This window comes from Trachymyrmex cornetzi, unplaced genomic scaffold, assembly GCF_001594075.2.
Source record: "Trachymyrmex cornetzi isolate Tcor2-1 unplaced genomic scaffold, Tcor1.1 scaffold123, whole genome shotgun sequence".
Taxonomy (NCBI): Eukaryota; Metazoa; Arthropoda; class Insecta; order Hymenoptera; family Formicidae; genus Trachymyrmex; species Trachymyrmex cornetzi.
The window spans coordinates 517,654-534,246 of record NW_017295795.1 but is presented as its reverse complement, the minus strand read 5'-3'; the positions used below and the strand labels follow the sequence as shown (position 1 = coordinate 534,246).

The following is a 16,593-nucleotide window of genomic DNA, read 5'->3' as shown; positions in this document are numbered from 1 at the left end:
TTGTTCCGATGATATTTTAAATGAAACGCGTTTATCCGTGATCAAAACAAATATACTTTTGTAAATTGTAAGCAATACTTACGTGCAAGATGTCGATATCGGTGTCAGTGGTGTTGCGCCTCTGTCGAACCGGTGGACCCACGTCTTTCTTAGTTCCGTCCGGAAGTGCATGGAGATAGAAACATTTATTACCGAACGGACATTTTCCACGACCTTTGTTGAAATACTTGCAATCCTTAGTACTGTAAGAGAAAAGACAAATTGTTAGAACATGGTAAAATAAAGATAGATTATCGATTATCTCGTACCTCAAGGCGCCTTTGTAATCTCTTATTAATTTTTCCTTCTCCTCCTTTGTGTCCACCCAGTACATACTAGGGCAGACGAAATCTGAGGGGATACGGCATTCTGGGCATGCTCTTATGATTTTGTTGTCGAACTGTTTGGCTTGGCGCCACTTTCTGATGCAAGTTAGGCAGAAACAGTGATTGCAATTCGGCAATATACCAAATCTCTGTTCTCGCGACGACTTTTCCATTATTGTCTCGAAACAGACGCCGCAAGATTTTTCTTTGCTGCGTTGAATGGCAAAGGATAATTCCATATCTGCTTCATGTTGCTTTACGCATGCCTGTATAAAAAGTTAAAATATCATTCTTTAGCAAATATATTCGATATATATAATAAACTTAATAAATATTTAACATACAAATCTTAATAAGTATTAAGTTATCGAAAATACAGTTAGGCCGTACACACAATAGAAGAAATATTTAAAACAAAAATAAATATTAAATATTAGAAATGAAAAAATTGGAAATAGAGATAAAACGTAATGCATAATAGATACAAATAAAATAGAAGACAAATTTGTATATTTTATATTTTATTTGTATCCATTGTGCATTACGTTTCTATATCTAATATTTAATATTTTTTTCCTAATCATCCTTTGTGCGCATAGTCTTAGAAATTTAAAAATCGTTCAATTTGCTCTCTCTTAATATCGGGTGGCACCCAGTTGGACACGGCTCAATTGGACACGAGCCACTCACAGCGCTTGAGACTACAAAGCTCCTAGGCACCTGGTCGCTGTGATTGGTGGTGTCCAATCGAGCCGTGATCAATCGGGATCACCCCTTAATATCTACCTCATGCAAAAAATAGACATACAGAATATAACCCATAAAATATTTAAGTTAATTCAATATAATTAGTAAGATAACAACGAAGTAAGAGAACTTACATTGTTATGTTTCTTCCTCAATTCTTCATTGTGTGGATGAAGGACTGCACGGCTACAAAATTCGCAAATGTCACCGTGTAGATATGTGCAATTTGAATTTCTACAGATTCCAGTTGCTTCTGCATAAGGACACAGAGGTTCTAAGGAGGGGCTCGAAGCTTGACCAGTTGGATTAACAGCTTGAGCATACGAGACTGGCATCGACGTGCTTGGGGATGTTCCTGAAGTAGATGACATTCCATCTATAGAAGATGATCCAGCGATTGGAGATCCAGTCGTAGGTACAAACTCAGGTGCCTTGACCCATTCTTCGGCAGTACGTTTTTCAGCTTTTCTACAATTACACAGATCATTACATGTATGATTTAGCTAGCGTGTGTATATATATATATATATATATTCTTCCTGTAAATTTATATACTATCTCAGTCTAATTTATATTATCTCACTGTGTGTGTAACCTTAAGGTTTGACAGGTGTGACAAGCCAATTCATTTACACCTTATTTGCGGTGCAGCTACATACATCATGAAATTTTGCAATTTCATTCTTAAAAACATTTTAATAAATAAAATTATATGCTCCTTATTTACGGTACAGATACATATTTTTATGCTGATATTTTATCTCCAAGAAATAATATTACGTCATAAAATCTTTTTGATTAATTTTTTTATGAAGCAAAGGCTCGTACAGAGCCGATTTTGCAAATTTCTTCAAAAATTATAATAAATAAAATTATGTGCACCTCAACTGCATTATAGTATACATCGGGTGAGACATCGCTATTTAGCCATAATTTCAATATAAAAAAATTCATATACAAGTGTAGATCTAAGTCAGTTATGTTGGTTTTTCTTCTCGAAGAAATAATATTTTTTTACGAAACTTTTTGGGATTTCTTTCTTATACTGCTGGAAAGATTTGTACAGAGATTTTGGAAATTGATTCTTGAAAAGTTTTGTTAATAAAATTATGTACACCTAACTGCCCTACAGTACATATCGCGGGTGATATCAGAATAAATTTTTATTTTAAGCGTAAGAAGTGACGAAATAAGATTCTCTAATATTAACAATAAATAAGGAAAAATACACTGGCAAGAGTCAAGTGCAGTAATTGAAGTGCAACAAAATTATCAGTGATTTATTAATCAATAAATAACAAACAGATTTCAACCTATCAGAAACCATGCATTCTAGTACACACGATTTCTGACAGGTTGAAGTCTCTTATTCTCTGTTCCTATTGTTTATGCTTTTTAATTATGCGTTAAATTATAGAATAAAGTCCTAAGATTACAGAGTGAGACAGTATATATACAAGAAAATATATATATATATATATATATATATAATCTTTCTCATAGGGTTTTTGACAAAATTGCTCGTAGCCAAACTTTGTTCTCTATTCTATAACTCGTTTAATGACAATATCAGCATCGTTACATTGGCTGAGTTTAGCAGAGAAATCTACTCAGTGATTCTTTAACATGATTGGTTCTGCCTTCAGTTCTTCACGAGATCCAAGTGTAGGAATCAATTTCGTATTAAACTCACTGAACATTCAATGATCAGTTTTTTCTGCTGAATGCAGCTGTTTCGTTGCATAGCTTTTTTAAAACGTATAAAACCCGTGCAACAATATAACGATACCGTTATTGCCATAAAGGCCCAGTTTTTCATTTCCTGGTTAACTTGTAGTTAGGCTTAACCTGACGTTAATATAAAAATTAAATTTTTCTACCTATGGTTAATATATAGGCTGCGGTCCACTTGCTTCTTCCAAATGCTCTAAACGTTATGCTCCAAACGCTACGCTCCGATTGGTCCATTACTATTTCGAATGCTACAATTGCTACGTGAACGCTCCAGCCAACCCACCTCCCGAAGTGAGGCAGTTGAAGCAAAGTAGGAGCAAAAACGATGATGTATTGATGACGTAATCAGAGTTGCTGGGAGCGTTCCGAAGCATCAAATGGACCAGTCATATCAGTGCTACAAATGCTCTGTAGCGTTTGAAGCACTAAGTGGACCGCAGCCATAATCACTAAACTGATGATTTTATAGTGAATGACTTTTAAAGTTACTAGTACAAAATCATTAATTTAATGATTAATCATAACTAGAGAAAACACAATTTTTACATTAAGTGAGGTCGAATTAAGTCTAAACTACATGTTAGTCAGACAATAAAAAAACCTGACCTAAAAGTTACAAAATAATGGGGTTCTGTGTGTGTTACAGAAGGTCTGCTCTTTTTAGTTAACATTCTTGCATGGTTCATCTTTCTTCCTTTTCTTTCTACGTTTGGTTCAGCTAAAAAAACAAGCCTAGAGTTTCTAGATTTAGAACCGAATGCATAAATAGAATTTATGAGTTGAATACCTAAACTTACTTATTTCTCGAAGAGTTTGATGTATGCTGACCCGAGACTGCATTCTCCGTTGCATCTATCTGCATGGCATTGCTATCTGTGGTACCTGAACTGTGGCGGAAACGGCACTGACTACCGAACTTACACATTCCCTGTTTGAAGAAGCGACAAGTGACAATATAAGCAGAGCTATGGGTTGATGTTGCCTCGTTGATACTTGCATCATTTCTATTCCCTTGTACATGTCGATACCGGCAGTTGTTCCCCTCGCGGCAAGTGCCATTCTTGAAGTATCTAAAACAAAACATGTCATTACTCGTTAGGCAAAAAAAGCACAGGACAAAAATCATCGACGAGACGCGTGTTCGCGAGAAACGCCTGTCGCGTTTGAAATCGTCATGAGATCCGTAACGACAAGAGAGACGAATATCCGCCTAGTGTCAATATTTATATTATTGTGTTCGAGTGTGTCGATCGAACGTTGCTATTCCCTAAGGCGACTAACCTCTCCATCTCGGTTTACGTAAATTTCAACTGGGTGCGCAAATATCTCTCGCGAGGAATCTCTCTGCGAAACACAAGACGCGCGAAATGCCCGTTATAGTCTCTTACCGGCAAGCGATATTCTGCGTCCAATTGTCGGCCATTTTCTCGTTTCTCTTCCGCCGTAACGATGATCGACGACGCGTCGTTCTTTGAAATACCTTGGATGATGAGTCGAGCGCGCGTTCACTATGAAGAAGGGGAGAGAGAGAGAGAGAGAGAGAGAGAGAGAGAGAGAGAGGGAAAAAGGAGAGAGAAATACGTGCTTTCGGGCAGAGCGGAGCTCCGGTTCCTGCGATCGCGAGTGCCGCCTCGACGACAACAGCCAACCGGAGTGCAGCCGCAACACAACCTCCTGGTGCAGGAAGCACACTCAATTCTTTGTGCCAGGCAATAAACACACTTTGGATGCGATGTGTGCGTCGTCGAGTACGCGCGCGCGCGCACGTATCCGTCCGTCCTTCCTGCTCGCCCTCTCCAACTCGCTCGGCGCTCCGCTCGTTAAAACGCGTGTCACCGCGCGACGTAAACGTCACGCACCACCTTGCGCCTCGACCCGAGCCCGAGTGTCGCCGAGTGATGCTCCTCTTTCTTTCTTCACCACGGTCGTCGCGACCTTCTTCGTTAAGTCCTCCTTTTCGGAACCGTGTCAGCACGCCCCAACAGTTTTGTCTCTGCCGACGGTTGATGCAAATTCCTTGTTACTAACTCCTTCGTCGCTAACAAGTAGAATCCTTGGACACTTATTCTATAACACGATTATCCGTTAATTCGGTAGAAGCGACACAAGCTGAGCGGATCTACCAAGCACTGCCGAGTGTCGTTCCGACGAAGCGATTACCCACCTGACTGGCTCACAACAACCCGCACCTCTCTTCAAACGCAAGATCTCATCGCACTCCAGTTCAGTACAGTCCGGTGCGAATCTCGGGAATCTTCTGAAACGAATTGTTGGAGATACGAGATGCGCACGACATCCACCGATCCACCACTGTGATCCACGGTACTCGCGTGCACTCGCGCGCGAACACTTGAGTACTCACGCGCGGTCATTGAACTCGGCCGAGCCGCCCTGTTTGCTTATCGGCACACTCGGCGCCTTCTACGTATTCTATAAATTGCAAACGGAACGCACTTGCGCGCTTTCTCGACACCGATCGGCCGATGTCACTGTAGCTGTTGAACCTGGAAGTCTCAAAAGGGAGAGCGTTTCGCAAAAGAAACGCTGATGGTTTCGGAATAATCGGAATTCGATTCCGCGGAAACACCGTGAAGTTAGGCGCACGCTGTGAATTGATCGTCCAATGACAGCATCAGATTCCATCCCCACGGTGGCCTCCTTTCACGGTGATTCGCTCGCTTGAATTGTCCTCGAAACGGTAAATGGGTAAATAAATCGGGATCGCGCTGGGTTTTGTTTTAAAAATCGCGCGCTTGACACGATTGCTTTCGGACGGCGATAAATAACATTATATTTTGTAAATATTCATATATTCATATATATTCTGTAATAGTCTGTAATATTTTTGTAGATGTTCTTTTGTAAATCTTTGTCTTTGAAATTTATGATATTTTCTTCAAAATGGGATCTGGAAGTGTGCGTGCGTGCGTGCGTGCGTGCGTGCGTGCGTGCGTGCGTGTGTGTGTGTGTGTGTGTGTGTGTGTGCAGAAGGAATTTAGGAAATCTGCGAAAAAACATTCGATTGGCTTCGATATATTAAAAAAAAGGCTCCGTTTTTGGTTAAGTTTTTCCTTCAGTTTGGCATTTTTTCGTTTATTATTATTATTCCGCGAAAATAGTTGTCATTTACCTAACATTAGAAATATCAACATTTCTTACTGAAAGAATTAAAAGAATTGGAACACACCCACAAATTACTATGAAAGTAAAGGAAATGATGATAAAACAAAAAAATATTCATCAATATAAAAAATATAAATATTAAAAAGTAAAAAAATTTTATTATCTTATCTTTTTTACATAAAAAATATATAATTAGTTTAAAACATAGTAACGCTTCAATAATTCTTGTAACAAGGCTAGTCCCAGATAGCACAAGGACGTCCATTGTACGTCCATTGGACTTTCGATTCTGGACACTGGGATGTTCATAGGAAGTCCAAATTATGTCCGTTGGACGTCCTGTGGACGTCCACGGGATACATTTGCAACAACTTTGTACGTCCATAGAATATCCAAAACATATCCAATTTTGGACCTAGCTATTATGGACGTGTTATATACTAATTTTGGACATCTTTTCCTTTTGAAAAGCTTGCTGCAATAGTGATTACTGTGTGATAATAGGTGTTTATTGGAATACGCTACCATCCAATATATCTTCTGATTACTATTTTGTTAATTTTCTTAGCTTTCACTAAATGTGAGTTAGCCCAGTATTGCAATAAGAGCGAGTGTGTGTCCTCAATTTTAAATTTGATTAAAAATGTTTAAAAGTATTGAGTAGTTTATAAAAAGTATTACAATTTATTTTTTGGAATTAACTAATTTTATTTGGATAACAATACTGATAAAATATGTACTGATACAATACTGATAAACATCCGACGAATGTCCATTTTATGTCCATGGATGTGCAAATGTGATTTGGACTTGAAATGGAGGTCCTTGGGATGTCCAGTGGTCCAGGGTATCCTGAGGTACTAACAATAAGAAGAATCTGGAATTCTTAGAGGAATGTTCAACAAGAATAGATGCTTTCCATTTAGTAACACAAGTCGACACAAACATCGAATTTGATGATTTGATTGAAAACCAATTATTCTTTCTTAGAGTTCTGAATCATTCTTTCAGTGAATACGAAAGATAGAACGACATCTACTGTGTGACAATTTAATTTTGTTCAAATAGAAAACAGTGCTTTCAAAACATCTAATTTGAAGAATCTATATATTCTATAACAAGAATCTGATACGAGTGATATTCATTTTTAAATGTGACACTACATTCAAATTTTTATCCTCGCGATTTATCTCGTCACGAATATAACAAAAAAAGAAAAAAGAAATTTAACAGAAAATAATTAACTTAATCGAGAATAATTAAATAATTTTTTGTTCAAATAATTATCTGTTAATTTTCTGTTATATAATTGTTTTCTATTAAATTTAACAGAACAGGTCTGAAGTTTTAGAGAGAAATCTTATCACAGTCGGTCACTACCAATCGTGAATCTGAATACGAAGACCATTTTACAGCGTTTACGCGTGCGATTGGTCGTCGCCCCTCCGTGTATTTTTACGCGCGAATCCATCTGGACATTCTGGACAAGCAAGCAATATCCTTTTCTTTTCGCGATCGGAATTTTTGCGGGACGAAGTTAACCACAATTAGCGTACAGTCGTTGCCAGTCGTTGCCACGCCGCGCCGGTTCGATCTTCGATTGCATCGATTGAACGTCGCTGTGCGTCGTTGTAACCGGTGCTCTGGACTTCACGGATTCTCGATAATCGCGTCGTTCGATTTGAACGACTCGCGCGATTTGGGGTGTGAAGACGTGAAGTTAGCAGGGATTCCTGGCGTCGCGTCGTTGCACAGATTGCGCGTCACTTCGCCGTGTTCCCCGGCTAGCCTAGTGAAGCAGCAGACGGTCGTATGTGAATATTTGCTAATGGATACGCGGTATCGTTCGATACGTGACGTGTTCGCGGCATTTCGTCCCGTTGAAGCCTAAACTGACTTGAGCTCGACGATATCGAATCGACGACTGCCTACTTTGACAGTATCAGGTAGGGAAACGCGTGACGACGCGAGCGGGACTTTCGCCTAACCTATACGGTATTCCTGCGAACAATGTTGATGGTTGATATCGGCTCGTATCTATGATGTTATCTCTTTATTTTCTTGCTCCTTTCGAGGTTTATCCTCTACTATATTCAAAGCACTGCTCGTTTTTTGTTAAACATATTTTCAAGAATCCATGCACTGTATCATGTTTGTGTTCTTTTTGACAAAGAATATAATAAATATAACGGGAATGTATTAAAAATAATGTTTATCTTGTGTGTAATTAATCACATTGTTAAATTTCTAGACGATATAAATAAGTATCTTGTTATAAAGCTGCGAATGTTTTATTATTTAAATTTATCATACGTTTCTAGATATCCTTAATGGACGATCCAAAAGCGATAATGGATTCCAACGACGATCCGGTAGATGATCCAGTATCTTCGGAGGATATTGGTATTGTATTTCAACCAGAAACTGTAAGCAACTCCGAGAATAAAGAAAAAAATACTGAAAGCTGTATTGAAAAAGTTGTAGAAAATAAGGAGCCTGAATTATCACAGTATGATAAAGATATTTTACAAGTGCTTGATGAAACAAAAAAATTAATTAAAGAAACTGCAATAGCCTATGATAAAGAATCGTTTATATCAAATGTGGAAGCGAATGATTCTAATACATCTTTAGAAACCACTGAGGAATACAATACAAAAATTGAAGCAGCAGTTGATGTAGCATTATCTGAAAATAGCAGTGAGGCTGTGATGATCGAAGAGACTAATGCAATCAAAACAACTGAAGAAAATAATACAGTCGAAACATTTGAAGAAAATTATAAAATTGAAACAACCGAAGAGAATAACGCAATCGAGACAACCGAAGAGAATAACGCAGTCCAAACAACCGAAGAGAATAACGCAGTCGAAATAACCGAAGAAAATAACGCAGTCGAAACAACCGAAGAAAATAACGCAGTCGAAACAATCGAAGAAAATAACGCAGTCGAAACAACTGAAGAGAATAATCCAGTCGAAACAATTGAAGAGAATAACGCAGTCGAAACAACCGAGGAGAATAATGCAATCGAAACAACCGAGAATAATGCAGTTGAAACAACTGAAGAGAATAACGCAGTCGAAATAACCGAAAAAAATAACATAGTTGAAACAACTGAAGAGAATAACGCGATCGAAACGACCAAAAAGAGTGACACAGTTGAAACAACTGAAGAGAATAACGCAATCGAAACAATCGAAGAGAATAACGCGGTCGATACAATTGAAGAAAGCAACGTAGTTGAAACAATCGGAAAGACTAATGTATTTGAAACAGTCGGAGAGATTAATACAGTTGAAACAATCGGAGAGAATAACGCAATCGAAACAACTGAAGAGAATACTGCAGTTGAAAGTTCCTGCAAAGAAAACGAATCGATTCATGTAACTGCGGAAATGGCAGAACTAGATATATCCAATTTAACCGACATATGTGACCCAGAGATTTCATTAACCCTTAATGACTCTTGTAAAGTTCAAGATGATACTATAAATGACAATAGGAAATCTACTGACGATGTTGTAGACGAATCTGAAACATCATCTAAAGAAAATACTAAAGATTGTGATATCCCAGATGAATCAAGTAATAATGCTGATGACATGCAAGTGTTACAGATTGAAGCTGCGTTGGAGAAAAAAGTGGAATCAGAATCTTCAGACAGTAATTTAGAAAATTCTGAAAAGGATGTGTCTGAGAAGAACATTGAGCCCGAAAACACAGAGTTTATACAATTCCCTCATGACAAACAGGACGATTCTCAGATTGAAGGCCAGTCTATAGACGCGGAGGATCCATTTGGCGGTGACAATCTTACGTCCGAAAACGTGGAACAGGCGGAAACAGACAGCCTCGAGAATGGGCTCAGTTTTAAAAAGATATATGAGCAAGGTAATAATTTGCAAGACGCGGTAAATGCTAGAAATAATAACTGTAATGAGAAGCTTAGTGCCGATTCTACGTTAAACGATCCAAAGGATGCCGATGATACTATCGATAAAGACGTGGATAATATTGCTGAAACGTCAAATAATGTACAAACTACCATTGATACTCTCGAAAATACTTCAATGGACATTGATCTTCCGGGTACCAGTACGTCAGAAACAGGAGCGGGAAATATGTCCTCCACGAAATCACACGATGGACAAGATGAGCAGGCGAAAAAGAATATCGAAGAAATTACACCAATGGAAACAGACGAGGAGCAGACTGATGTATTACCAGGACAAGATGACGAATTATGTATTATTCCAGATAGCATGAAAGTAATAATACCAAATAAGTCTGGTAAAACAATAGACGACAATCAAAGCGAATCTGTAGTTGCTAAAGATTCAGAATACGAGGAAACAACACAGAAAAGTAGCAAATCTAATTCCGAGCTTCAGAAAGATATTTCACAAAATGAATTAGTAACTCCAAATGAAAATAAAGCAGAAAGTACCGTAAAGCAGAAAACAACTGTTCCAGATAACTCAGCAACAAAAGATTTAATTCCAGCAACGGATGTTATCAATATTGATGACGAAAAAATTTCAGAGGTGGAAGAGATTAGTAGTAAAGAGGTATGTAAGCAGTGTGGTGAAGAAACAGTGTGCAAAATTCAGGTGAAATTTGGTACAGAAAATTATCTTGTATGTTCGAAAACGTGTAAGGCATTATTTAAAACAGCTAATAGTAAAGTAATCAATATACTAACCGAAGATACCAGCTCTAAACGAGAGAAGCGTTGTGCATATTGCTCAGTAATTATAGATGCAAAGGACGAGCGAAATCTTTCCTGGGAAACAATGGAGTTCTGTAATGAGGAATGTTTAGGAAAGTTCCAAAGGAAGTATGGAAGTTTCTGTAAAAATTGTAACGGTACAGTTCAAGCTGTGAGTTTAGGGAAATACTGCGTGAGATTTGGATGTGATGTAAGGCAGTTTTGTTGCTCGACATGTTTAGAGGAATTCAAAAAGGGTTTAAAAGTATGCAGTTACTGTCAGAAAGACATAAGTTTTAGCACAGACGGTTTTCTTGCGCCAGTCGGAGAGAAAGGACAGTTTAAAGACTTTTGTACCCAGGACTGTATGGAAAAATATTCGAAATTGAATTCTATGGAGCCACCAGCTACAGAGAAAAAGCCATGCAGCGTCTGTAAGGAGGTAAAATAATTTTTTTGTTCTTTATTCGCTAAATTTATTATAGATAATTTTTAAATATCGTGTAATTTTTTTCTTTTTTATAGGAAAAGCTTGTACACTGCGAGGTTCAAATATACAATAGCACTCCAGTAGCTATATGCAGCGAACCTTGCTTTGCTGCATTTAAATTTGTGAAACAAGTCAAACCTGAACAATGCTCTACCTGCAAAAAATTTTTTGAATTACCTAATAAGCAACATTTTATTGTGTTTTATGAGAATGAACCTCATACGTTTTGTAACAAGACGTGTTTAAATATATTTATCATAACAAATAGGAAGATAGTTCCATGTAATTGGTGCAAAGTAAAGAAATATAACTTTGATATGATTAAGAAGGAATTATCAAAAACGGGACAAACCCTGATGATGTGCAGCTTAAATTGTTTAACGTTATATCAGGTATTTTATTACTTAAAATAAAGCTAGTTATAGACAACATGGTCATCGTGTACATTTGGTCAATGTAATAGTCAAGTAGTCCAACGTTGGTCTCCTACCATGTGTTTCGATTCTGATATCCTACGATCAATCGCAGGACAATCGAAAAAAAATCTAGATAGAAAAAACTACCGTTATGTTTTCCAATGTCAACGTTGGCAATGTACAATTCTAATGGATCACATTTATTTGTACGAAAATCAATATCATATTAGCCATATCGTTTGAAACTGATTTATAACAACGTATTATTAGATAAGTATAATTAAAAAAATTTTTTTTGTAGGTTTCCATCAATGCAGTATCTGCAAAACGAATTAACTGTGATTTATGTAAAGAGTATTCTTTAGCGCATTATCATCTTACAATGTCAGATGCGACAATACGTAATTTTTGTTCGTACAATTGCGTCATGAATTTTCAAGCACAATACACTAAATCCCCTATAACTATACCGTCGAGCGATGATCCCGTGCCTACAGGCTTGCCCAAGAGGACTACATTACCACAAAGAAGTACGAATCAAATTATTCCCAACGAGATACAAAATAAAAAAACTATGCCCGTTATCTCTTCTGTAACGAGCTTAGCTACGATAGGGAATGGATCAGCAAGTCCGACGCCGCAGCAGAACAGTGTGGTAATGTCTACAAATGCGAGTCAAACAACACAGATGGTATGCAAGCAACAAGTGATTACCAGACCACCTAGTCCAGTGAAAGTGCATAACAAGAGTATACAATGCAAGCCTATAGTACATACAAAAGGGGTTTATGTGCGTCCTCATCCTTGCACAAAGGCGACACAAACGACAGAAAGCGTTCAACAGGTGATTGTACCCATACCAGTTCCAATTTATGTTCCATTTCCAATGCATATGTATAGTATGCCTTTCCCAGTTCCAATGCCTTTTCCTCTGCCCATTCCTGTTCCCCTATTCATACCTACTACGAGAAATAGTGCTAAAGGAATTATGAAAGATATCAAGAAAATACAAGAGAAAATACCAGCTGATCCATACGAAGCCGAACTCCTTATGATGGCCGAGATGGTAGCTACCGAAAAAAAGACCAACGACAGTGATTCGGATTCAGTAGACGATAGGTAAACAATAATATTGTTTACGGATTGAAAATTAGAATATTAGAATGGCTCAGCTAATTAAAATGCAAATCAAAGATAAGAAAGAACAACGAGCCACGCTAGTTCTTGCATTAATATATTGTTTAATGAATTCGTCTTATCTACATCAGTTAAGCTGTGAAGTTATATAATTAAACTCGTTTCATGAATTCAAAACAATTTTCGTCAATTTATAAAATAAATTAAAAATTCATGGTCTCAGGCTAAGAGCGTGTAATTTAACTCGGGTGAAACAAATAAAGAAAATTTTATTTTTTTATATAACGCAAGAACTGTCACAATGTCCTTTCTTATGTTTCATTTAAAATTTACAGATTATTTGACTGTAGAACTGTCTACAATATTTAATAACAATACGATGTTTAATTCTGCACAGAATAAATGTAGAATAGAAGGAAATGCATTAATATACTTCACAAGATAATATTAAGCTGATAATCCATCCGACAACCAAAGATATAAAATTGTTATATTCATTTGCTTCTTAAAAATTTTATTTCTATTTATCTCACGCACCAAAAGCAAATGTTTCTGTTTAGGGAAGATGACACAGCTGATCAAGACAATTTACATAGTGATGGTTTCAGTCCAGAAGCAGTTGATTCCAGTAACGCCTTTGGAGATGACATGTTGCAAATGGCGTTAAAAATGGCCACGGGAGAAATAGATGAGCCAGCAGTCGATTTGGAAGCTGCCTTGACGCCGAACACGATTACAGCTACACAGGCACCACCAGAAAACGCTTTGGACAACGATGGTATGTAATGTAGCTTAAAAATGAATTAATATGATATATTAATAATTATGTCTTATTATTTATTGTTAAAATTAACATATTTTTTTAATTCATACATTTTTCAGTACAATCGGAGCGACTAATGGTTGCTTCTAGAGGAAGGAAACGTGTTATGCCATATAAACCTCGATCGTCACCAGCCAAACGGATGAGACGCGTCTCTGGTACAAATGATGTGCCATTGATGCCACCGCCGGAATCACAGCCACCCCCCCAACCACGAATTATGGAGCCGATAGAAAAACCTGATGCTAATATGGCGTTAAAATATACATTTGGCGTAAATGCATGGAGGCAATGGGTTCGTAACAATGGGTTTCTATTTATATACACGACAACGAAACAGAAATATTACTATGGATAATTTTAAAAATATACAGGTCGTGGGAAAGAATGCCGAATTAGAAAAACAAATTACAACGACGAGAAAGATAAAGTTGTTCAAGACAGATCTGTTACAACTTACCGCGGACGAGTTAAATTATTCACTATGCCTCTTTGTGAAAGAAGTGAGAAAACCGAATAGTGCTGAATATGCTCCCGATACAATATATTATCTTTGTTTAGGTAAATCGACTTTTGAATAATACAAGAATCAGCAATTACAATTAAATATATCAGATAAGGTAGAGCAAAATTATTCCATCATTTTCAACTTTAAAATTATATAAAATTTACGGCAACATACAATATCTTTTTGCAATAACGTACTTATAACCAGGAAATGGAAGTAACTCGTTACTTGTAATGAAATTACAATTACAAGTTACTTTTTTGGTAACTTTACTGGTAAACTGTGTTACTTTTTTTTTATAATCGTAACGGTACTGTAGTTACATTTTTTTGGTAATAGTAACGAATTTTACAGTTACTTTTATCGTTACTTTACATACGACATTGGACACGGGTCACTCATAGCGCTTGAGACTAGAAAGCCTCTAGACACTCGTCCACTATGATTGGTGATTATCGATTTTTAAAAAGTACTTTCTCAACAAAAAATTACTTTCTCAAGTAATGGTAATTAACAAGTTATTTTAAAAAATCGGTAACTAGTAACGGTAACTTGTTACTCTTTTTACTCTATAACGAGTAACTGTAAAGCTGGAAACACAATAGACACAGGCAATAGGCACAGAGGCAACAGGGAATAACGAGCCGTCCAATCAGAGCTTTAGGGTATAAGTTCGATATTATATCCCAGAGCTCTGATTGGACGGCTCGTTATTCCCTGTTGCCTATGCCTATTACCTGTGTCTATTGTGTTTCCAGCTTAACTTGTTACTTTTAAAAAATAACTTTCCATTCCCTGCTTATAACTACTTTATACAATCATGATTGCTTCTTGAAAGTACAAGTATGATCTCTAAATGTTCAGTATACGCTGTTCAGAAACGTGAACAATATCGTGAGAAAATAGGGACGAAATAGTCCCCTCTACCCTATTTTTTTTCGTAAACCTTGATTTTAGTATTATTCAAAATATTTTTTTCATGTATTCATTTTAGGAATACAGCAATATCTATTTGAAAACCACAGGATTGATAATATATTCACGGATCCGTACTATGAGAAATTTACAGATTGCCTAAACGAGGTAGCGAAAAAGTTCTCTGTACTGTACAACGATGCACGTAAGTGTTTTACTATCCGTAATTGCACATTTTTATTTTCAACATTTTGTCTTTTCGAACACTATGTTGTTTGTTTTGCAGAATATATCGTGACTAGGGTAGAAGAGGAACATTTATGGGAATGCAAACAATTAGGTGCCCATTCTCCACATGTTCTGTTAAGCACGCTCATGTTCTTTAATACGAAACATTTTAATCTTGTGGTAAGTCCACCATGAGATTGGTTAATAAATCATATAACTCGTTATTGTAATATTTTGTTGCAGTATTAATAAATATTTATCGAATGCTTGTCCATATCTTTTTTAGACGGTAGAGGAGCATATGCAACTTTCCTTTTCTCATATTATGAAGCATTGGAAACGTAATCCAGCAGCTCAACCTCCCACGGCAGTGGCAGGAAAAGTTCCTGGCTCAAGAAATGTCCTTCTAAGATTTTATCCGCCACAATCAGCTCTTGGTTAGTTGTAATGTATTCACCATATATACCATAAAAATTTTAGTTAATGCTGATTTATTGATACAAATTATTATTTATTATTTATTACTCCTTAAAGAAGCTAATTCACGGAAAAAAAAGGTATATGAACAACAAGAAAATGAGGAGAATGCATTGAAATGTCCTGTTAAATTATATGAATTCTACTTGTCGAAATGGTACGTATGTATATTATGATTGTATGTATATTATGAACAAACAAAACGATCAAAAATGAACAACAAACAAAATTAAGTTTAATTTATTGCGTAAATTTTGATTGCTATGTTACACTATCTTGCATTTGAAATATTTCAGCCCTGAAAGCGTTAAGACGAGAAATGATGTCTTCTATCTATTGCCAGAACGTAGTTGTGTTCCAGATAGTCCGGTATGGTACTCAACATCGCCCCTCGCGAAGGAACAGCTCATCAAAATGTTATATCGTATTAAAATGGTTAAAGAAATTAATGTAGCTTTACTAACAAGTTAATTTAATCTATTAAAAAATGATCTCTTATATATTGTTAAGGCAGTAAGTAAAGAAAAGCAAAAGAAGGAAGACTTATCTATTTTAACACTTTGACACTGTCCGAAAATCAGAGTTTATTTCCGAACTCTGCAATATACATATTTCGTTAAACAATATATTGTATATTGTAAAAATTAAATCTCTTAAATGTTTTTTGTAAACACGTATCAATATTTAACTTGTATTCTTGCAGATACAGAAAAATATTGTTCTTAATATTCGTGTATAATGAGACGTTGCCATATATGATAAGATGTTAGGTTTTTGCCTACTGAAATATATGTACGCAAAGTGTTAAAATGGTGCAGAAGAACGATAATTATAAAAATCGGACAGTGCGATATAGAAATATAGGATTGAGTTTTCCAGTTTCTATTGTATATTTTTCACTTCCCAATAAAAATTAATT

The 16,593-nt window shown here is 36.5% G+C and overlaps 2 protein-coding genes across 10 annotated transcripts in view; one reads left to right on the top strand and one right to left on the bottom strand.

Moving 5' to 3' along the window:
* Positions 1–14,030, bottom strand: part of LOC108770041 (probable E3 ubiquitin-protein ligase makorin-1) — a 27,244-nt gene extending 13,214 nt beyond the window's left edge. Inside the window, exons 1-6 of one of the 5 annotated variants that reach the window (XM_018521343.1) lie at positions 14,007–14,030; positions 4,235–4,839; positions 3,644–3,916; positions 1,247–1,580; positions 309–631; positions 83–242 (exon numbers count right to left, since the gene is read on the bottom strand). In XM_018521343.1, coding sequence (XP_018376845.1) covers positions 83–242; positions 309–631; positions 1,247–1,580; positions 3,644–3,916; positions 4,235–4,269 — 1,125 coding nt within the window. In that variant the 5' untranslated portion in view covers positions 4,270–4,839; positions 14,007–14,030. The other 4 variants (XM_018521335.1, XM_018521367.1, XM_018521350.1 and 1 more) reach the window with 4 other exon arrangements.
* Positions 7,627–16,593, top strand: woc (zinc finger protein without children). 5 transcript variants are annotated; one of them, XM_018521327.1, is made up of 13 exons: positions 7,627–7,915; positions 8,291–11,122; positions 11,206–11,562; positions 11,888–12,116; positions 12,201–12,705; positions 13,284–13,501; positions 13,606–13,841; positions 13,921–14,107; positions 15,049–15,174; positions 15,256–15,377; positions 15,484–15,634; positions 15,732–15,831; positions 15,971–16,593. In XM_018521327.1, the coding sequence occupies exons 2-13, from the start codon at positions 8,300–8,302 to the stop codon at positions 16,143–16,145; spliced, it is 5,229 nt and encodes a 1,742-aa protein (XP_018376829.1). In that variant the 5' UTR covers positions 7,627–7,915; positions 8,291–8,299; the 3' UTR covers positions 16,146–16,593. The 5 variants fall into 5 exon arrangements, with proteins under 5 accessions (XP_018376829.1, XP_018376823.1, XP_018376814.1 ...); XM_018521321.1 differs by having other exon boundaries at positions 11,888–12,705; positions 13,332–13,501; XM_018521312.1 differs by having other exon boundaries at positions 11,888–12,705; positions 13,320–13,501.

Excerpts from the sequence above, each read along its gene's own strand:
- woc (XM_018521298.1), top strand. The coding sequence starts at position 8,300 with ATGGACGATCCAAAAGCGATAATGGATTCCAACGACGATCCGGTAGAT. Across the intron at positions 13,842-13,920 it reads TAAATGCATGGAGGCAATGG|GTCGTGGGAAAGAATGCCGA; the intron begins GTTCGTAACAAT and ends AAAAATATACAG. Across the intron at positions 14,108-15,048 it reads AATATATTATCTTTGTTTAG|GAATACAGCAATATCTATTT; the intron begins GTAAATCGACTT and ends TATTCATTTTAG.